The 23349-nt window shown below is 38.4% G+C and overlaps 1 protein-coding gene across 3 annotated transcripts in view; it reads left to right on the forward strand.

The window, feature by feature from the left end:
* Nucleotides 1-23349, forward strand: part of MSH3 (mutS homolog 3) — a 182616-nt gene that overhangs the window by 68380 nt on the left and 90887 nt on the right. For all 3 annotated transcript variants that reach the window (XM_024994619.2, NM_001434983.1, NM_001102305.2), the window contains exons 13-14: nucleotides 14381-14513; nucleotides 22969-23156. In XM_024994619.2, the coding sequence (XP_024850387.1) occupies nucleotides 14381-14513; nucleotides 22969-23156 (321 nt within the window). The remainder of the gene's footprint in view (nucleotides 1-14380; nucleotides 14514-22968; nucleotides 23157-23349) is intronic.

Raw genomic sequence — 23349 nt, forward strand, 5'->3', positions numbered from 1 at the left:
TTCTGTACTCGTACCATACTGTTTTGATTACTGTAGCTTTGTAGTATTGTTATTAAGTGGATATTTATTATTCATTGAAGGAATAATTAAAAGAGTAACTCATTCAAGATCTAACTCAGTTCCTGCCTCTGAAAAGTTCTTCTCCCTCAATCCCCACTTCATCCTTGTAGAAAGGTATCTTCCCTCAATTTTATCCTGCTTCTTACTCCTCCACCCCTGACACATACACAGAATGCATAATGAGGCTAACAGTGCTTTTAATATAACAGGTGATCAAGAAATTATGAACAAATGAATCCATTTAACAATCTTAGGGTTGTAAGTAGGCTTTGAAAATAAAAACACATCTATGTAAGGGAAGTTTATTTTTCTCAGAAAAACTCCTTGAATTAAAAGACCCTTAGAAGCAGTTTTTTTTTTGTTTTTTTTTTTCATATGATTCCTTGTCTTAGTGCCATAGAATTGGTTCTGAGAAATCATTTCTTCCCTTCTAGTGGAATAATTGCTTGGTCTGATGTGAAAAGGTGATATTTAACCATGGAAGAAATGGTGTTGCAACATCTTGCATTCTTGTCACACCCCTCATAGGGTTAGAAGTTACTCAGAGAAAGTCATATGACTTAGTAAGGAATCCAGGCTTGGTGACAAGAATCAGGCATAGCTAGTTTTAAGTATCGTGTAAAAAAAATCTAGCTTATACCTCTAAACTCATCTGAGTCAAACTTTATTTGCTTACAAATATTTAGAGTCATTATGATTTTCGAGTATGGCTTTTTAAAGTCCATACCAGTAGAATCTGAAGTACATAATGGGTCTGTTAGTTTATTATGGGTGCTGAAACGAAGTACCCAAAGACTAGGTGGCTTAAACAGCATGAATTTGTCTCACAGTTCTGGAGGCTAGAAGTCCAAGATCAAAGCATCTGTGTGTCTGTGAAGGAGAATCTATTCAGTGTCCCTCTCCTAGCTTCTGGTGGTTTGTTGTCAATCTTTGGTGTGTCACTTGGCTTATAGACGTGTCTTTTTTTTTTTTAAGGGATAATGCCTTTTGTTTTTTTCCTGTGTTTGTTTTACATTTTATTTATTTATTTTTGGCTGTGCCGAGCCTTCATTGCTCTACACAGGCTTTCTCTAGCTGTGACGAGTTGGGGCTACTTTCTCGCTGTGGTGCACGGGCTTCTCACTGCTGTGGCTTCTCTTTTGCAGAGCATGGGCTGTAGGACACACAGGCTTCAGTAGTTGCAGTTCACAGGCTCTAGAGCATGTACTCAGTCATGATGCACGGGCTTGGTTGCTCCACAGCATCTGGACTCTTCCCAGACTGGGGATGGACCCATGTCCCGTGCATTAACAGGCATTCTCTTACCCACTGCACCACCAGGGAAATCCAGTGTGTCACACTTACCTCTGCCTTCATGTTCGTGTGGTATTTTCCCTGTGTGCTTCTCTCTTCATACGGCATTCTTTTAGTAAGAATATAATCATATTGGATTAGGAGCTTACACTGTTCCATTATGACCTCATCTTAACCAATTGAATCTACAGTAACCCTACTTCCAAGTCAGGTCACATTCTGAGGCACTGGGGGTTAGGTCTTCAACACATATTTTTGGAGGGGACACAATTTCATCCATAACAGATAGGCTCAATTATTTCATATTTTTCCTTTTCTTGGCACAGACAGATCAAATGTGCTCATCTCTTGAATGGAAACAAGTGTTTTGATTATCATTTAAATGTGTCACACATTTTTATTCAACATCTGAAGTGAGATGGTAGAGAACACTGAATTTGTAAATTGCAAACGTTCTGTAATTTTATGCCTGTAGTACAGGACTCTGAAAAATCTTTCATCTTCCTTACCTTTGAAAAACATTCTGGATTGTATCTGTCCAGGTGTAGGTATTTATGCAAAATGTTTAGATTGATTTTAGAGATGAAAAGGAAACTTTATTTTTTTAAAAAAAGAAAGGAAAGTATTTTGCTAGAAAGGAGATGTCCAGATCTAAGAGTTGAGAAAAGAAGAGTAGCCAAGGTGGGAGGAGGGAAGTGCTGAGGCTTGAGAGGTGAGTTCTGGTCTGTTCCTCTCTGTACCAGTGTCTACGTGGGGGAAGTAGGAGATGAAAACTCAAAAGGATCAAATGCATAGAAGATGGTAGCGGTTACTGCTTTTGTTTTATAGATGAGAAAAAGTGACATTCAGGTTCATTATCCAAGATTATCCAGCAAAGCACACAGGCATATCTGAAAGCACAGTTTTGGAGCCAATGAGACACTAGAGCTTGAGTTCAGATTTGCTCCCGCATTTCTGTCACTTGGGACAAGTTACGAACTTTTGAACACTTCAGTTTCTTCACTTGTAAAATGGAAATTGCACCACCTACCCTGTAGTGGTGTTATGAGGACCAAATGAGATGGTCTGCATAAAGGGTTAGTGTGGATCCTGGCGTCAGTCACACGGTCAAGTGGCTGTGGACTTTATAATACCCCAAAGGCTGTGGACTTTATAATACCCCAAAATTGGAAGCAACCTGGCTATTAGGAGGGGAGTGCTAAAATAGTTACCTGGTCATACGTTAGAATACGGGATAGCAGTTAAAATGAATGAGTTGAGTCTACATGTTTTAACATGGATAACTCTCATAAAAATAATGTTTATGACATAGGACATGATAACCTATTTATCTAAATGTTGTAACACACAGTAATACCGTTTGTTGTTTCAGGTTTCAGACATAAGTGGCAGAAATATAAGTACAAGAAGTAGAAAGGATGTTTAATAACATCAGGAAAGTGGTTACTTCTGGGAAGAGAAGAAAGAGAAAGAAAAATGGATGGAGGAGTGTTTTCTGTGTGTTTGCAGTGTTTTATTTTTAGAAAGTAATAATATGGAGAAAATATACATATACACATATACATGTATATTTTTTTAAATGGTACTGCTACCACCCCTTCACCACCATCCTGATCAGGTGACAGTGAGATGCAAACTCAAGCCCATCTGTCTGGAAAGCCCATGTTAGACTCCAGAGCATTTACTTTTCACCTCATCTTGTTTTAGAAAGATGGGAAGTCAGTCCTGGCTGGGGGCTTCCAGTGGTGAAAGGAAGGAGGCTATGTGCCCCTGTTGTCAGCTGTCCAGTATATGTCCCCATCAGTTCTCCGGAATCTGGTGCTTCATGCGTTGTGTCTTTTGTGTAGCTGTAGTCAGGATTTTGGAGAATGTGCAAGGGCTACTGGTGAGTAGGTGGGGGTCCCTGTGTGCGTCTTTCTCAGAATCATACAACCATTAGCAGTTGAGCATTGTCATTGTCTGTGGTCAGGCTTGGATCACAACCTTTCTCTTTCATTTAATGCTTTAACTTGACCCAATCCTGGGGATTTAGGAAGCTCAACTTTCTGTTCTGATTGACCAGGTGCCCATTAACACTTAGTAGTATAAAATAGGTTTTTAAAATTTTGTATGATTTAATCTCAATGACAAGACAGTGTTCCTATTCTCAAGGAGCTTCTAATCTAATTTGACCAAGGTATAATCTTCTAGTGAGGAGGAGCTGAAAGTGAAGGAAACTTTAATACCTAAAATAAAATGCTTGCTCTTCACTATCTAGCTCAATAATGTAGTTAGAACAAATGAAGAATACTTTTATAATTCAGTTAGATTTTTAGAAAGCTGCTTAAGAGAATTAAGCATGCTAAGTATTCTTGGAATTTAAATCACATAAATATTTAAGAAAATTGAAGCTTGTTGGTATTAGGAAGTAGGTCTGGGACTAGATTTCTGTGTAATTTTCTAGAGCACTAAGTATATTTTACTGATAGTTAATTCTCTTGAATAATTTTTAAAATTTATTTATTTTTAATGGAGGATAATTGCTTTACAATATTGTATTGGTTTTTGCCATACATTAACATGAATCAGCTATAGGTATACATGTCCCTTCCCTCTTGAACCTTCTCTTGAGTAATTAAATGACTTTTATTTTGGTAAACCCTTATGTTTGGGGTATTAGCGTTTGTATCTCTAATTCATATGCATACGTGCATACTAAGTCGCTTCAGTCGTGTCTGACTGTGACCGCATAGACTGTAGCCCGTCAGGCTCCTCTGTCCATGGGATTCTCCAGGCAAGAATACTGAAGTGGGTTGTCATTTCCTACTCCAGGGGATCTTCCCCACCCAGGGATCGAACCTGTGTCTTTTAGGTCTCCTGCACTGGCAGGCAGGTTCTTTACCGCTAGTGCCACATAGCCCTAGTCTAAGTGACAAAGTAATAGAATATTATATGTTTGCTCCACTTAACATTTCATTTATTTTAGCAAGACTAAGTGCCATTTTTAACTCTGGAACTTCCTGAAATTAACTACATGAGAAGGCCCTATTTATTCTTTGTGGTTTCCCATGATCCATGAGTCTGCTTATAAACATTCACATGTGGTGACTCTAATCTTACTCAGTCCAGTGAGACACAGTACTGCTCACAAATGGGATGGAAGAGTGGTGGGTGAAGCCTACCTGGGGGCTGTGATTGATGGGTGTTGACCCCCTGCCTCTTCACCTTTGCTGTGTGGACGTGAGTGAAAGTGGAGAGGGGTTTTGCTGCCACCAAGAAAAAGTGACCCTAAAAGCCTCTTATCCAAATGTCTGCCCTGTTATTGCGTATGGTTTAACCAGCATCTTTTGGGATGCTTCTGTGCAGGAACCTTGAGCTGGTCTCTGCTTTGTTCTGTAGTTGCCAAGTTTCCAAGAATATATAACAGGCCAACCTTACACCCAGGTTCATTATTCTGATTCGTCTTATCCCTGTGGTCTGGCAGTCTCCAAGTTGTGAAACTTATTTATAATTGTCCCATCATGCCTTATGGTTCCTAGTAAAAACAAATACAGATCCTCCCTGAAGATGTACACTCTCATCTAGGCCTCCTAGGAATTTCAAAGAGAAAACTCTGCCATAAGTTCATAAACCATAATTACAAAAGATGTGGGGAAACAAGTACCCATGAGTGTGAGTTAGTGGAAGTTATAAACACTAGACAGAATCCCAAGACCTTTAGATAGTGAGATTAGAAAGATGAATATTGAACCACCAAATTAAAGGAAACACAAAAGGGAATCAAAACATGAGCACAGCACAAAAATACCATCAGAAGAAATCAGATTGATTTTTAAAAACAACTCCATGTAGCTTTTATTAATATAAACAGTGGGTAGGATTGAGGCCTGCGCAGGTCCCAGCCTTACCATGGTTTGGGATTGCTACCTGCCTCATAAAGCAAAGCAGAGGGTTTTTCTTCTGGGAGGACAAAAGTCGTCTCCTCCTCTGAAAAAACCTTTTACATAGTTGGCTTTGGCATCTTCTAGGAATAGAGGGGCAGGGATTGAGGCTTCATGAGTCTGGGTTTTCAGTTGAGGTGTTACTGGGGAGCAAGTTCTTGTTAGGTTGCAGAAAGAATTCAGAGACAAGACAGAGAGGTCAGGGAAGCAAAGCGAGAATTTATTAAGTGGACAGTGGGCAGTCTCAGGTGAGTAGCTGCACTGAGTTTGTTTGGCATTGCAGTTATATGAGGCATAGAAATGAAGGAGCAGAATATTCATTGGGGAGGGAGGGGTTTGGAGTTGTATACTCTGATTTTCATCCCAGCTCCACCTTCCTGAGGCGAGGGGGGATTTTTGTCCTTATTTAGTCTTGATCAGAAGTATCATGGTATCACTGCATGATGGGAACTTCTTATCTTCAAGGCTAATTTTACTGTAATAAGACCATGATGAGCAAAAGATTACATTCAGATGCCAGAGATTCCCTCCTTTTCCTATCTTTCTTTGTCGGCCTCCAGGACACTTATCACCCCAAAATGTGTGGTTTCATGTCAGTCCAGAGGTTCCTTCTTTTCTTTGTATGCCCAAGGACTCACATTGTTGATAAGATGTATGGTCTCCTGCAATTTGGCCTGCACCCCCCTTTCTCTGTTTTCTTTAGCTATCTGCCTGCTCAAACAGAGGAAGAGAGAGAAGGTCAGAGTGGAGTGTCGTTATCTCAGAACTCATCTCTGTTAACTCAGCCTGAGCTTCTTGAGTCATGGAAGTGGATTCCTTACTAAAGTAATAGTCTCCAAAAAAAAGAAAAGAAACAAATGGTGAGTTAGACCAGTGTAGATGAAATAACTGAAATCCAAGATATTATCTAAAGAAATTACCCAGAGTGTAGCACAGAGAGATAGTATGAGCAAAGAGAAAAGAGACTAAAAGACAAATAAAAAATTAGGTGGTCTAACATAGTCTTCATCAAATTTCCAGTAGAAGAAAATGAGAGAGATTAGGAAAAGAGAGACAGTGTTCAAAGAAATGAAAGATGAGAGTTTCTCACATTTCATGAAAGATGTGAATCTTTAGGTTTAGAAAGCACAGTTGAATCCAAAGTGCAATTGAAAACAAACAAGAAATCCACATTTTCCTAAATTACAATGAAACTATGTATGATTCTAAATCAGAGATAAAAATCCTATAGAGGTCAAGGGAGCAAAGAAAGATCAACTGTAAAGCAATGGAAATTACATAACTGATTTAAGTTCTATTTTCCCTATCTATTCTGTTCTTCATCTGCTTTCTTTTCACAATGTCTTTTGAATTTTTTGAGTATTTTTTTATCATTCAGCCCCATACCCCACAAAGCTTGGTAGTTTGTAGCCTCTTTCTATTGTCTGTTGCTTCTCTTGATTCTTACTCATCTGGCTTCTTTTTATACATGAACACTTGATTATCTTTGTGTATGAATTATATTATTTGAAAATTTGTTTTTTTTTTTTTGTAATTTTAATTTTATCTTATTTTTAAACTTTACATAATTGTATTAGTTTTGCCAAATATCAAAATGAATCCATCACAGGTATACATGTGCTCCCCATCCTGAACCCTCCTCCCTCCTCCCTCCCCATACCATCCCTCTGGGTCGTCCCAGTGCACTAGCCCCAAGCATCCAGTATCGTGCGAGAGCAACACTGTTTACAGTAGCCAAGATATGGAAACAACCCAAATGTCCATCAACAGACGACTGGCATAAGAAGATGTGGTGTGTATACACACACACACACACACACACACACACTTGTGCTTGTGTTTGTGCTTAGTCAGTCATTCGTATCCAGCTCTTTGTGACCCCATGGACTATAGCCCCCACCCAGGCTTCTCTGTCCATGGGGATTCTCCAGGCAAGAATACTGGAGTTGGTTGCCATGCCCTCCTCCAGGGGATCTTCCCAACCCAGGGATCAAACCCAGGTCTCCTGCATTGCAGGTGGATTCTTTACCATATGGGCCACACACACACACACACACACACACACACACACACACATAAATAATGGAATGTTACTCTGTCATAAAAAAGAATGAAATATTATATTGCCATTTTCACCAGTATGAATGGACCTAGAGAACATTATATGTAGTGACAAATACTGTATGATGTTACATGTATGTGTAATCTAAACACCATACAGATGAATGTATATGTAAAGTAGAAACAGACTCATAGAAAGCAAACTTATGGTTACAGAGGGAAAGGTTTGAAAGCATTTTATATATATATATAAATATTATATATATAAAAATAGAATTATATTTAATATTTTGTAATAATTTATAATGAAACATAATATGAAAAAAAAACTTGAATCACTTTACCTCTGAAACTAACACAATATAGTTGATGTCAACTGTACTTTAATTAAATAAATAATACGAGTACTAACGTGAAGGTACCTTCTCCTAAAGAATATTTTTGTTTGCTTTTGCCAGATTCTTGGTGGTATTACCAGTCTGGGACTGTCTTAATATAAGTTCAGTTTTGACATGTTTCAGTTCATCCAAATGATACTAACCTAGACTACAAATTTACCCTTACTATGAGGCCAGCTCATTTTTGCAGAAGATTCTTCTGGCATATCTTTTTAGTGCAAAAGTAGTGTTGACTGCTGGATTATTTATTTGGGTTCTTGTTTTCATTTTGATAGTTTTTTCTTACCATTTTGTTAGTCCTTTGATACTTGTGACAACATGTTTTTATGTTTTGTTTGGCTTTTTAAATTGTCCCCAATGGGAGGGATGGTCTGGAAGTACCCATTCCCATTATTGTCAAAAACAGAAATCATCTTTCATGCTCTTTTCAATGGCTTAGGTTTGTGGCCTGAACCAATAATGGAAGGTAGCTGTCAGGAAATTGTTTTGTCTAATATTCTGAAAGGGGTAAATTGTCTCGGTAAAATGATGCCTCTTTTGAATATGAGTAATAAAAATCCTTAAAAACTGGTTGGGTGATTTACAGTTTGCAACTAAGTAAATATTCAGAATAGCTCTTTACAATGTAATTTCATAAATAAACCCTTTCTTTCATGGTCTGTAAGGTTTTGAGCATGATGTTTGCAGATGGCATCTTACTACCTCTCATTACCTCTCAGAAAGAAGTTATTCCTCCTTTTCTCCTCTCTCCCTCCCTGTATAATCCATCACAATCCCTGTTTACTTTACCTCTATAATATGTTTTTAAACTATGTGCTCTTTGCACTGGTATGTCCTCTACTTGGGTTTAGATCATCAGTGCCACTCCTCTGGATTCCTGAAGCGTCCTCCTAATCAGTGTTCCTGCTACTGTCCTTGTGTCCTTGTCAAAATTAGCCGTTGACTCCCCTTGCTCTCAGGACTAAGTCAGAGCTCCTGTGTGGCCTGCATTATTCCCGTGACCAAGTTCCTGTTCTGTTTTCTAGCTCCTACTGTTACACTTTCACTCTCCATCTTCTGTTTTTTTTTTTTTAATTTGACTGTGCTGGGTCTTAGGGCATGTGGGTCTTCAGTCTTTGTTGCAGCGTGTGGGGTCTTTAGTTGCAGCATGTGGGATCTAGTTCCCTATCCAAGGATCAAACCTAGGCCCCCTGCGTTTGGAGTGCCGAGTATTAGCCCCTGTACCACCAGGGAAGTCCCTACTTCTTCTATTTATGCAATTGGTGCTTTATAAACACTCAGTAATTGTTCATTGAGTGAATAAGTGAATAGTGTATGTGAAAGGCAAAGCTAGGTAGATTCAAGTAATGATGGTTAGGCCCTAGGAGAAGGCCTATGACTCATGTTTCTTTCTACCAGAAAGCTGTTTAGGTAGTTGATTTAGCCATATTGTATGACCAATGTGTTAATGTCTGAATTTAATTTATTCATTTTATATTATCTTTTAGAGCTAACCTTTCAGTAAAAAATCAGAACAAACTACCAAAACACCCCCAACTTTTCCCCAGTAGTTTATCTCTTTCCCTCCAAATAAACTTATATTAGAATAATAGAGGCATCTTCCACAAATAGCAACCAGTAGGTACAGACTGATCACTTGACCTTACTGTGGCAGTGGCTGTAGGTGATACACTGTGTTTCAGTGACAGCCCCACACAGCAGATACTAACGTCATCACTCCATTGGTTTTCAAATGTGAAGGACTCTAGTGACACCCACATTTACTTGTTGGATCTTTGGTGATAAAGGAGAATCTCTGTCATCTCCAGGACCTTAGATTCATTATTTTTTTTGTCATATGGAATGAAATGAATGATCCAGGTGTTCTCTTTTTCATTTGTTTAGAATGTATCCTGTCGTATGATCAATTGTAGAGTATCATAGGATATCTTGGAAGAATAATATATTTATCATCATTTAATTGGCAGTGCTATTTCCTGTTTTGTTGATCTCTCTCACTGACTGGTTCCCTGATACTTCAGCAATAAAGAATCCACCTTGCAATGCAGGAGACACACGTTTGATCCCTGTGTCAGGAAGATTCCCTGCAGGAGGAAATGGCAACCCATTCCAGTATTCTTGCCTGAAAAATCCCATGGTCAGAGGAGCCTGTTGGGCTATACAGTCCAAAGGGTTGCAGAGAGTCACATGACTGAGCGATTGAGCACACTCATTGCACCAAAATAATTGTTTTCTATTCTGGTGGTCTGACCAATTATTTTATTACAGTTATTTAGAAAGTCTTATACCCGCCAATTAGAGAACAGTTCTGAGATACACCAAAAAACCTGATTGGAGGTCATTTTTACTGATTTGCCTTCTGATCTGCTTATTGGAGTTAAAAGTGGAAGTATGGCTGCCCCAGTGATGAGAAATTCACGATAAATACTGCCTCACACCCTCTCCAGTTCTCCCTGACTGGGGTAGACGTTTATGGCATTGTTTCTCAATGTACCTCCTATCAGGTCTCAGCACAGTACTTCAGGTCACTACTGCCAGTCAGATTTAGCACTTAAGATGCTAGGACTGGCCTTTCTTGTGTAATCCTTTCTTGTTCACTTTGCACAAAATACCATTTTGTATATCTATGCCTAGAGGCTTGTCTAAACATAGTTATATCCCAGCTTAGGTTTTGGGTGTTGTTTCTCCCTCCCCTGTGCTGTTCTTTGTGGTACCTACCAAACAAATTTCATAACCAAATAAAGGTGTCTGTGGCTTCCCTGGTGGCTCATTTGCTAAAGAAATCTGCCTGCAATGCAGGAGACTACCTGCAGTAGAGGAGACCAGAGTTCAATCCCTGGGTCGGGAAGTTCCCCTAGAGAAGGAAATGGCTACCCGCTCCAGTATTCTTGCCTGGAAAATCCCATGGACAGAGGACCCTGGCAGGCTACAGTCCATAGGGTTGCAAAGAGTAGGACAAGACTGAGTGACTACACCACCACCAAGGTGTCTGTAATAATAGTGGGGTAACAGCCAACAAGTATTGAGTAGCTATTGTGTGTCAGGCAGTCTGCTAAGTGCTTAATATGTATTACTTCATTGAATTCTTATAACAATTCTATATGAGTTAGGGACCGTTATTATTCCCATTTTATAGATGGAGAAGCTAGGGCAAGTCTAAATAACTGGTAAATGAAAGAACCTGGATTTGAACTGAGGTTATTTCTCTTCTTCGCTCAAGCTCTTTACCTCCGAGCTGTTAACCTCCCTAACAAGTGAAGCCTGGGTTAATGTGAAAATGATTCAGAACAAGGTTTTGTCTTTGCTGTCACAATGCTAAAATAAAAGCCACTACCTGTATATTTTCCAAGAAAATATTTTTTGAAAAAGGCTTTTGGAAGACTTCATAAATATGATTTAAGTCTTTTGCTTTTATCTTTCCGTATCTCAGACAACCTTTATAATTTTTGAAAGAGGAGCTATCTGGCTGTCTTATACATTCACAGATGGCATTATTTTATCTGTCCTCATACCATCTGCAGCATCAACTTAGTCTATTTCAATTGGTGTCTTCTTTCATTTGTGCAGGAGTGAGCTATTAAAATAAAACTTTATATTTGTATAGCATTTTGGGGTAAACGTTGTGATAAAATAAATCAATGTTTTACCCTAACAATCTTAATTTAATTTTTTCACCTCATCTTGGTTTATTTTATATGTAGTCTTCGAAATTCAATTGATTTCAGCAGCTACTTATTGAGCATGTATCATGATCAGTTGTGCTACTGGAGAAATGATCCCCATTCTCACAGAGCTTAGGACTTCCCAGGTGGCTCAGTGGTGAAGAATCTGTCTGCCAATGTAGGAGACTCAGGAGATGTGAGTTCAATCCCTAGGTCGGGAAGATCCCCTGGAGGGGGAAATGGCAACCCACTCCAGTATTCTTGCCTGGAAAAATCCCATGAGTAGAGGTGCCTGGTAGGCTACAAGTCGATGGGGTCGCAAAGAGTAGGATATGACTGATCACAAACACACTCTCACACTCACTGAGCTTACTGTTGAGCAGTGAAGACAGTGGAGAAGTAAATACGGTTGTAAGTTTCACTATAAAAAGAAAACAGAGTTGTATGGAAAAGGATGGGAAAGGATGAAATCTAGTTCTAGTGAGTCTAGAAAGCCCTTTCAGAGGAAGAATGAGAAGGAGTTTGCCAAACAAAGTGGAAGGTGGTAGGCAGGAGGAAAAGGGAAACCAGTCTTCAAGGCAGAGTGACGAGCAGGTGAGAAAGCCGTAATGTCAGAGAACTTGGAGTGACCAAGATGTTGGAAGAAGTTCAGTCCGACTGAAACTTAGAGTGAGAGGAAAAGAGTAACAGGTGATCTAAGATGAGACTTGTGAGGTAAGCAGGGCATTTAAGGATCCTGGATTTGAATCTAAGATTAGTGGCAAGTCATTGATGAGCTTAAGGCAGAAGTAAGGCATGAACAGGTTTGGGTTCTAGGAAGACTGCTCAGGCTGTGCTGTGGAGAATGGATTGGGAAAAGGGACAGAGGTGGACATAAGGAGAAAAGTTCGGAGGCTGTTTTGGTAGAACACTTCTCTTTGTGAGAAGTCATATTACCTTAGACTAGTGTAGAGGCAATAGAATGGAAAAAACTGGAGATTTAAGAGGCCACAGCATTGAGAATGGAAGAATCAGCCTGTGTGTCTGCAAGATTCTGGCTTGTTCTACTTTTTCACATGACATCAAATGCCTGTTCTATGCAGCAGAGGATGAGCTAGAGAAAAATGGAACAAAAAATGATACCTGAAGTTAGCCTCTGCTTTGTGAACAAGCTTGACTTCACAGCATAGTTATAGGGATATGGTGTTGTGTTGAGTCACTTCAGTCGTGTCTGACTCTTTTGCAGTCCTAAGGACTGTGAGGCTGTCAGGCTCATCTGTCCATGGGATTCTCCAGGCAAGAAGATTGGAGTGGGTTGCCATTTCCTCCTCCAGGGGATCTTCCTGACCCAGGAATCAAACCCATATCTCCTGTGTCTTCTGCATTGCAGGTGGATTCTTTACCCACTGAGCCACCTGGGAACCCTAGTTATAGGGATAAGAAAGATAAAAACTCTCAATTAATTGTAAAACAGTTTAATAGTCATCTAGGCAGGATTCTGATGTCAGGCTGCCCTTTACATCAGTGTGTGTGATAGCAAAAGAATTTTGATAAAGTGCATTCAGTAGCTGATGTCCCCATTCCCCCCCAAATGTCAGTTCTTTTTTTCATTTGCTTGCTTGTTGTCATTCATTCATTTATCGAAAAGAACTTTTACCGAAGGCCCATTTTCTACTAGATATGTTTACTTATTTCAGTTTTTTCACATATGGCCATTATACCTAGTATAGGCCTTTGACATGTGTAGGTGCTGGATGGGTTTTATCTCATTTGGGGCACATTAGTCAAGTTTCCATGTTGAGCTGACAGTCTCACCATTTCTTTCCAAGTGACCCATTACTTAAGGTGTAGCCATTGATAAAATGTTGCAATCCTGGCCTCCCATGTCTCCTGATGTTTTTTTTTTTTTAATTTTTTATTGTAGTTGAATTACAATATAGGGTTAATTATTGCTGTACAGTATGGTGATTCAGTTTTTATATATATATATATATATATATATATATATATATGTGCACACACACACTCACACATTCTTTTCATATTCTTTTCTGCTATGTAATTTATCACCTGATATTGAATGTAGTTTCCTGAGGTCCTAATGTTTTATCCTCTGCCCTTTCTATTACTGCTTCCAATCTCTGCCCAGGCTCAGTGTGCCTAAGACCTCTTTCAATCAAGCATATGATCAGTTCAGCTACCACCATTGAGATGTCTCCCAAAGCAGCTGGTTGGCTGAATGAAGTGTTTTTTGACTGAGATGGTCAGTTAGTCATCTACTTCATCTACTACTCTAGTACATCTACTCTAGTACATCTACTAGATGTACTAGTACTACTCTAGTACATCTACTACTCTACTTCAATCAGAGTAGAAAATCCAGTTGCTCACTGTAGATCCATTATATTAGCCAGGTAATAAAAACAGTAGTAGCAAATTCTCCATCTCATTGGTTTAAATACAAAAGAAATGGTTATTTTTTGCTAATGAAAAGTTCATTTGATAGCAGATGTGGGGTGGAAGGTTTTCTGCTCTACTCACAGACTCACGCTGTGAGTCAACAGGTGAGGTGGCTCACAGACTAGCCCTGGGCTCAACATCTAGTTGGCAAAGAGGGGAGAGAGTGAATGTGAAATACTGCAGGAGGTTTTATGGGCCATGACTAGAAGTGATGTAATCCTTCCTACATGTATTTCATTGGCTAGAACTTGGGTACATGGCTATACCTCACTGCAGGGGAGGCTGGGAAGCGTAGTCTGTGTGTTTGTTCTGGAGGAAGGAAAACTTACAGAGCCCATCTTTGTCCCATCTGTTTAATGATGTTCCTAGTGTGGTACCTGGTCTTTGATTCCAGTGATAAGGGACCGAGAAGGGCTGCAGGTACGGATGAAATCTCCTTTGTGCTTTTCTAAGTGGCTGCTGTCACAGTACTGGGCATTAGAGTGGGAAATGCCTACATTCTGAGTTCCTAACTTATCTGATAATTGCCATTTCTCTGTTCCCACAGGGAAATAAATGCTCGACTTGATGCTGTATCTGAAGTTCTCCATTCAGAATCCAGTGTGTTTGGTCAGATAGAAAATCATCTACGTAAATTGCCTGACATAGAGAGAGGACTCTGTAGCATTTATCACAAAAAAGTAAGTGTGATAGAAATCACATCTTTTAAAATTGTTAATTTTCTTCAGCTTGAGGATCGAGTGAAGTTGCTCAGTTGCATCTGACTTTTTGTGATCCCATGGACTGTAGCCTACCAGGCTCCTCCATCCATGGAATTTTCCAGGCACGAGTACTGGAGTGGGTTGCCATTTCCTTCTCCAGGGGATCTTTGTGACCCAGGGATCAAATCCAGGCCTCCCTCATTGCAGGCAGATGCTTTACCCTCTGAGCCACCAGGGGATACCAGATATTAATAGGAAACATCACAGAGCTTTATTGTTATTTTATTTTGTAAAATCTTACAGATAACATAAGAGAATCCTTAGAGATTTTAATTGCACAAACTGAGGTTATTCCAATTTTTGCATTGTTTGCCCACTTCTGTTAACTACAGCAATACATAGAGGCTGTTCTAATACAGGGTATTCTCCTGTTTCATCCTCAAAGTATGGACCATCATCAAAGTAGGAAGTTTACTTAGACTAGCTACTTGAAGAAGAGATGCCTTATTTCTTTTGACCTCACAACAACTTCTTATTTGACTTACCCAAAGGAAAAATCTGTTTGTAAAATATTTGTGGTATTATTAATATGCAGACAAGTTTGGATATTGAAGCTAAGTAAAACACATTATTTTGATTTTTATCACCTAAGCTTTCTAGTTTTGGAGAAGGCAATGGCACCCCACTCCAGTACTCTTGCCTGGAAAATCCCATATGGAAGGAGGAGCCTGGTAGGCTCCAGTCCATGGGGTCGCTAAGAGTCGAGCATGACTGAGCGACTTCACTTTGACTTTTCACTTTCATGCATTGGAGAAGGAAATGGCAACCCATTTCAGTATTCTTGCCTGGAGAATCCCAGGGACAGAGGAGCCTAGTGGGCTGCCGTCTATAGGGTCGCACAGAGTCGGACACAACTGAAGTGACTTAGCAGCAGCAGCAAGGTTTCCAGTTTAAATCGTATAACAGTAACAAGTGAGAGTTGTTAGACAAATAATTTATCTTCAAAATATGCCTAAAATTAAAAAATTATCAGTTGGTGATATTTGTAATTGTTAATAAACTTTTTATAGTGTCTTACCTACTACAGAAGTCATTCACATATGTTAGACTCTGTTGTAAAAAAAAAACTTTGTGAGGTTGAGAAGGTTTATTACTTTCTTACTGGTGGGAAATTATGTATATTTCTGTCTTTATATAATGCTATGACAGCTTGCATTACCTTGGCTAAAATGATGCTAAGAGGAGGGTTAATAACTTGCTCATAAGTGACAGAATTCATATTTAAACCAGGGTCCTTGACTGGGTTTTAGTGGCTTACATTTTTGGACACTACCATTTTTGATGTAGCAGCAATTTTGAATACTATTAAATCTTTTTTTCCTGGCTGTCCCTATGTAAGCAACTTTTATTTTTTGCCCAAATGTAAATCCTTGCCAATTTAATAATTTTTTTAGAATAGCTTTTATGTGCCCAAACTTTTAGTTCAGTTCAGTCACTCAGTTGTGTCTGACTCTTTGCGACCCCATGGACTGCAGCACGCCAGGCTTCCCTGTCCATCACCAACTCCCGGAGCTTACTGAAACTCTTGTCTATAGAGTTGGTGATGCCATCCAACCTTCTCATCCTCTGTGGTCCCCTTCTCCTCCTGCCTTCAATCTTTCCCAGCATCAGGATCTTTTCAAATGAGTCGGTTCTTCACATCAGGTGGCCAAAGTATTGGAGTTTCAGCTTCAGCATCAGTCCTTCCAATGAATGTTCAGGACTGATCTCCTTTAGGATGGACTGGTTGCATCTCTTTGCAGTCCAAGGGACTCTCAAGAGTCTTCTCCAGCACCACAGTTCAAAAGCACCAGTTCTTCAGTGTTCAGCTTTCTTTATAGTCCAACTCTCACATCCATACATGACTACTGGAAAAACCTTAGTTGTCACCAATTTTCTATTAGTCTTTACCTTTTTAAGGCTTTTTCCTTTACAGTGTTTAACTGGAATAATAACTGCTGCCTCTGAAAATACTTGCAGTGTCCAGGAGGACTTACGTAACTGTTCCATATGCTTCGGCTAAATTTGAAAAGAAAGAAAAAGTCAAAATTGGGAAATACTGATCCCTAGGGAAAAAATGTAGGCCTTGGTTATGGGGTTGGCATCTATTGTTTCATTGCTTGATGCGCTGTGTTCGAGTTTTTTTTTTTCCCCCCAAGACTTTTTAAAAAATATTTATTTACTTATTTTTATTTTGGAATGTGCTGGGTGTTCGCTGCAGCATAGGCTTTTTTCTAGTTGCCGCAAGTAGGGGCTACTGTCTAGCTTCCGTGCTCGGGCTTCTCATTGTAGTGGCTTCTCGTTGCAGAGCAGGGTGCGTGGGCTTCCGTAGTTGTGGCTCCTGGGCTCTAGAGCACAGGTTCGATAATTGTGGTGCATGGGCTTAGCTACTCTGCAGCATGTGGGATCTTTTTGGATTAGGGATTGAACCTGTGTCTCTTGCATTGACAGGAGAACCCCTCACGACTGAGCCATCAGGGAAGCCCAAGATTATTTTTTTTGATGTGTACTATGTTTAAAGTCTTTACTAAATTTGTTACAATACTGTTTTTATTTTATCTTTTGGTTTTGTGGCCATGAGGCATGTGAAATCTTAGCTCCCCAACCAGAGATCCAGCCCATACCCCCCACCTTGGAAGGTGAAATCTTAACCGCTGGACTGGCCAGGGAAGTTGCTGAGTTTCTGTTTTGTTGGCAAGAGTTGAGGTTGTTCCGGTAGTAGGAAGTATTATGGTTGCCATTTTTGAGGTTACAGAATGGATGACACACCATCTGTTATTTTGTTTTTGACCTTGACCCAGTGGCTGATAATCCATGCTTGTTACCCTTCATTAAGCAGCAGATCTCTAAACACATTGCCTTCACTACTAAAAAGGATTCACTGACAGATGTTAGAGATTTTTGTTTTTCTCAAAAGAAGATAGGAACAAAGCTGAAAAATTATCAATGGCTAATCAAAAGAGCTGAATCATAGTATCTGTGGCATTAAGATGGCATCATCATTTATTACTGTGGTGATTTCTATTACGCCTTCCTGCTTCTCTTTAAACTGTACTTTATTATTTGCATATTTGCATAAAGTTTGTGTACTTATAAAAGTTTAAAACTCTGGTAAATGTCAGAATCTAATTTTTTTAACTGAGGTATAATTGATATCCAACTTTATTTTAGTTTCAGGTATATAACATAAGGATTCAATATATATGATCACCACAATAAGTCTCTAGTTAGCATCCTTTACTATGTAAAGTTGCAAAGCTTTTTTGTCTCTTGATGAGAGAGAGCTCCTAAGATCCCCTCTTCAGCAACTTTCAAATATACACAATTCAGTATTAGTAACTGTGGTTGCCATGCCGTTACATCCCCAGGACTTATTCAGTTCACAACTGCAAGTTTGTACCTTTTGACCGTCTTCACCCATTTTGCCTACATAACCATGTTCCACAACCCCTAATATGTGCTCTGTATCTATTAATTCAGGTTTTTTGTTTGGCTTTTTAGATTCCACATCCAAGTGAGATCATACAGAATACAATCTAATTTCTTTTAAAAGTAACCAATATGCAGAACAGGAATGACTTTTTAGACTTTCAGCTTATACTGATGAAACTTGTGACTCACTCAGAAGTTGTTCCTTTATTGCTGTTTTAGTGTTTGTACAAGAATATGCCTAAGGATTGATTTGAAAAGGGAAGATTAGAAATGATTTGGTATAGACCAACTTTAGGAAGTCTGAATGCTTTAAACCACATTTTTATAGATTAGTTAGCTGGCTCTTGGAACATACCATAAAACACATGTCTATTCTTTATCATTAGATTACTCTAAATAAGCTTCTGCTATATGCACCAAATGGTGAGTGATATCCTGGGTACAGATTGTGCCAATTTTGTGAAATTCAGAAAATGTTAAGGAACACTGCTTGAATATTGTGGAAGTGGTAGGCTTAGGCCATCTGGCTGTGTGGAAAGTGCCGTGGAATAGGCACAAATAGGTATTTTTATGATGATAATAATAGAGGATACCAAGTGGGCCGACTCTGAAATAAACATTTCTTTTGATAGTAAGACTTCAAATTTAAATCTTAGAAAATAGTGCTAGTGATAGGAGTTCACATTAACTGTTCAATAACTAAATAACTTTTGTAAGAAAATGATACATAGCTGCTAAGGATGTAGCACTTAGTAAATGTTGAAAGGAGAGGGTTTCCAGACTTTGTAGGTTTTATAGTTAATTTCTTAGCTAGACTGCTAGAAGCCCAACTCCATATTTTCAGTGTGGAGCTTAGGTTGGGGTTCTTCCAATCCTGTGATGATCTGCCTCTGCACTTGCACATGTATTCTCAAGCACTTCCACAGAGAAGCTTGCTGCCAGAAATGGGGTTGAACATGAGTGACTTCAAGAGCAACTGTTTTACCCTTATTCTCAGCTTTCTTGTGACTCCATTGAGTCATTTTGCTTAAGAAATTTGAGAGCAGCCTGCCCTGGGCACTTAGGACTTGGTTGCCAGCACTTCTGGCTTTCACCTTATTTCTCTTGCTCACTTAAATTTGATATCATATCTAAGCATGAACAACCAATTCCTTTTTTTTTTCTTTTTTGCTTATCAAATTGCAATAATTATGAGATTATTATTCAGAAATTCTATTGAAAATGTTTATTTTTGGCCCTTTACTTTTATTAGAATATACCATTAAGTGACTTGAGTTCAATTCTAGGCTATAAATTATTTCCAGGCTCCATATTTATACAAACAGTGCAGTTTCCTGTATGTATCTTTCCCAGTGAGCCATGGCCTTTCTGGAGATGAGGTGCTTTATGATACATTCTGAACTCACCATTTGTTCAGTTGAACCTAGTTTCTATTTTTTTTTTTTGTACAGTTTTCTTTATTTCTTATTAGTAATTATCTTTCTAAATATGTCTTAACATTCAGGCATTATATATATATACACACATATATACTATTTATGGTGTGTACTTACCATTAACTTAAACTTACATTGTCCCCTCATCTCAAGGTATTCATTTTCATCAAATATTCTGTTCATTTCATGTTCTTGAGCCTTCCTACCTGATCCAGCCTGGACTTGTTGCCTGCTATACCTGTTGAATAGCTATCTTTTTAGATTCCCTTTATTTCCTTGAATTGAATCTTCTGTTTTCTGTACTTCATGACTTCCTCTTGGTTTATTCCTCCATTTTGGTGGGGTACATTCTCTGGAGGCATCCTGAGAAAGGGTATTAGGAGTAAGTTTTGAAACATTGATGTCTGGAAATGTCTTTGTTTTGCTCTCACATTTGATTGGTAGTTTGGTTGAGTGTAAAATTCTAGGTAGTAAATTATTTTCCTTTAGAATTTTGTGCTGTCTTTTTCAACAGCTTCTACTATTATTTTTAAACAGGCTGAAGTCATACCGGTTCCCGATTCTTTGTGTGACATTTTTTTGTTGTGGTGGTGGTTTTTTCTCTCCTTCTAGAAATGGAAGATTGTGTCTTTTGTCTGCAGTGTTTTAAAATTTCATGATGATCAGCTGTGATTCGGTTGTGTTTTAATTCATTTGTATTGGAGCTTTTCAATCTGGCAACCAAGTTCTAGGAAATTTTTCTGAATTATTATTTAAAAATATTATTTTTTATTAAAGTATAGTTGATTTACAATGTTGTGTTAATTTCTGCTGTACAGAAAGGTGATTCAGTTGTTCAGGTGTCCACTACAGTCTTTGTAGGGTAGGAGAACGGTGGCCCTTTAGTGACATGAAGAGGAATAGGGGGTTGAGGGATTTAATTGCTGTGTATGTCACTTTCAGCCAGTTGTTTTCTCCACTCCCAAATCCCCAGCTTCCACTTTCAAAGATAACTTGTGCCCCCAATTCCTGAGTCTTAGGATTCTGGGTGTAGCTAAAGTTGAGTCCTAGTTTTCCTCATGGCAAGCTTAAGATTCAGGTACCTAGAGTCTTCTATGTCAGATTACCGTTAGTCTGTTTACTTTGTAGCTTCTAAGAGATTATTGCTTTTGTTTTTTCTCCTAATTATTCTTGAAGTTTCATGTCTTTTAAAACAATCTTGGACTATAGCTTCAAGACAGAGTGAAATTAGATGCACTTGTTTAGCCCACTTTTTTAATCCAAAACTCCAGAAGTATAAATTATTCACATTCATGTTACAAAATTACAACAGTATCAGTTCAGTCAGTTCAGTCCCTCAGTGGTGTCTGACTCTTTGTGACCCCATGAATCGCAGCACGCCAGGCCTCCCTGTCCATCACCAACTCCCGGAGTTCACCCAAACTCATGTCCTTCGAGTTGGTGATGCCATCCAGCCATCTCATCCTCTGTCGTCCCCTTCTCCTCCTGCCCCCAATCCCTCTGAGCATCAGGATCTTTTCCAATGAGCAGAAGTATAAAATAAAGAGTAAAAAGTCTCCCTTTACCACCCTTTGGCATATCCACTATCCAGAGATAACTAGAGAAAGTTAAATTATACTTGAACTTCTGTAGAATAACATAATTTAAAGAATCACAAATGAAATTTTACTGTGTAAAACAGATATATGGTATATAGTGTAAAAATATACTATATACACTTATATGTTGAAATTATGAAGTTCTGTATTAATCTGTACATTAGTATTTACATATGTGTTAGTTTTTTAACTGTCTTATAGTTGTACACTGAATGAATTTTTCCTAATATCTCAATTTCTGGGTATTTGTTTTTTATTCATCTTTTTAATATTATTACCAAAACTACTACTGTAAATATTCAGATACAAACATTTTTTTTTACTACTTGTGAAAAATATTTTAAAATTCTCTAAAATGGAATCGTATAGTCAAAGAGTATTACACTTTGTATTATAAATATATGCCAAATTGCTTTTCAAGAAGGTAATGCCTCTACTAATAGTATATAAAAGTATCATTTTTCATATTCAGTGTGACTTGGCTCTTATCATAGTTTTAAATCTTTGACATTCTGACAAATGAAAAATGCTATCTTGTCATTTTAATCTGCTTGTCCTAATTATATGTGAGGTTAATTATGTGTTTATTGGACTTTTTTTTTTCCTATGAGTTTATTCAGATCATTTAGCCACTATTCTTTGAATTATTCATCTTTTCCAATTTGTAAAATCTCATTATACTTGAAAGAATTTTGACCTTTATCTCTTAAATATTTTGCAGATTTTTCCCAGAATTATCCTTTTTATTTGTGACATTGTTTACTGTATTTTTGTTATGTGATCAGCATATTTTAAAATGAAAAAATACTGAACAAGTATTGGTTTTCCTATCCTTGCCTCAAATTTTCTTTATAGCTTTACCTTATAAAGTACTTAAACTATTGATTTAACATTTAGGACATATCAACAATGCTTTATTTCTTTTTTTTTTTTTCAATTTTATTTTATTTTATTTTTATTTTTTTAATTTAATTTTATTTTTAAACTTTACATAATTGTATTAGTTTTGCCAAATATCAAAATGAATCCATCACAGGTATACATGTGCTCCCCATCCTGAACCCTCCTCCCTCCTCCCTCCCCATACCATCCCTCTGGGTCGTCCCAGTGCACTAGCCCCAAGCATCCAGTATCGTGCATTGAACCTGGACTGGCATCTCGTTTCATACATGATATTTTACATGTTTCAATGCCATTCTCCCAAATCTTCCCACCCTCTCCCTCTCCCACAGAGTCCATAAGACTGTTCCATACATCAGTGTCTCTTTTGCTGTCTCGTACACAGGGTTATTGTTATCATCTTTCTAAATTCCATATATATGCGTTAGTATACTGTATTGGTGCTTTTCCTTCTGGCTTACTTCACTCTGTATAATAGGCTCCAGTTTCATCCACCTCATTAGAACTGATTCAAATGAATTCTTTTTAATGGCTGAGTAATACTCCATTGTGTATATGTACCACAGCTTTCTTATCCATTCATCTGCTGATGGACATCTAGGTTGCTTCCATGTCCTGGCTATTATTTCAATTAACTCATTTATGCAAAGGGAAGGCAATGGCAACCCACTCCAGTACTCTTGCCTGGAAAATCCCATGGACAGAGGAGCCTGGTAGGCTGCAGTCCATGGGGTCGCGAAGAGTCAGACACGACTGAGCGACTTCACTTTCACTCTTCACTTTCACGCATTGGAGAAGGAAATGGCAACCCACTCCAGTGTTCTTGCCTGGAGAATCCCAGGAATGGGGGAGCCTGGTGGGCTGCCGTCTGTGGGGTCACACAGAGTCGGACACGACTGAAGCAACTTAGCAGCAGCATTTATGCAATAAATTAAAATGTTCTTTTATTCTAACTTTAAAAAGACCACAAACTGAATTTCATTTTCATGTATCTTATGCTATGTAGGTAAAAGATATTTCTCTTTTCAGTGTTCCACGCAAGAGTTCTTCCTGATTGTCAAAACCCTGTATCACTTGAAGTCAGAATTTCAAGCACTAATACCTGCTGTGAATTCCCATGTTGAGTCAGAGTTGCTCCAGACATTTATTTTAGAAATTCCTGGACTCCTCAGTCCAGTGGAGCATTACTTAAAGATACTCAATGAACAAGCTGCCAAGTAAGTAGCATTTCCTTTCTAGTAGTGAAAGTAATGTATTTACCATTTAATATGTGGATACTTAAGCTTCCCTTAGAGTTAATAGTAGAAGTTGCATATAAAACTAGAAATGTGATTGAATACTAAAGGCTCTGTATTACAGCTGGAAATAACCCTTAGTGTTTAGTCAGTTCTGTCAGACAGAACAAATATG

Source organism: Bos taurus, chromosome 7 (assembly GCF_002263795.3).
Source record: "Bos taurus isolate L1 Dominette 01449 registration number 42190680 breed Hereford chromosome 7, ARS-UCD2.0, whole genome shotgun sequence".
In the NCBI taxonomy this organism is placed as follows: Eukaryota; Metazoa; Chordata; class Mammalia; order Artiodactyla; family Bovidae; genus Bos; species Bos taurus.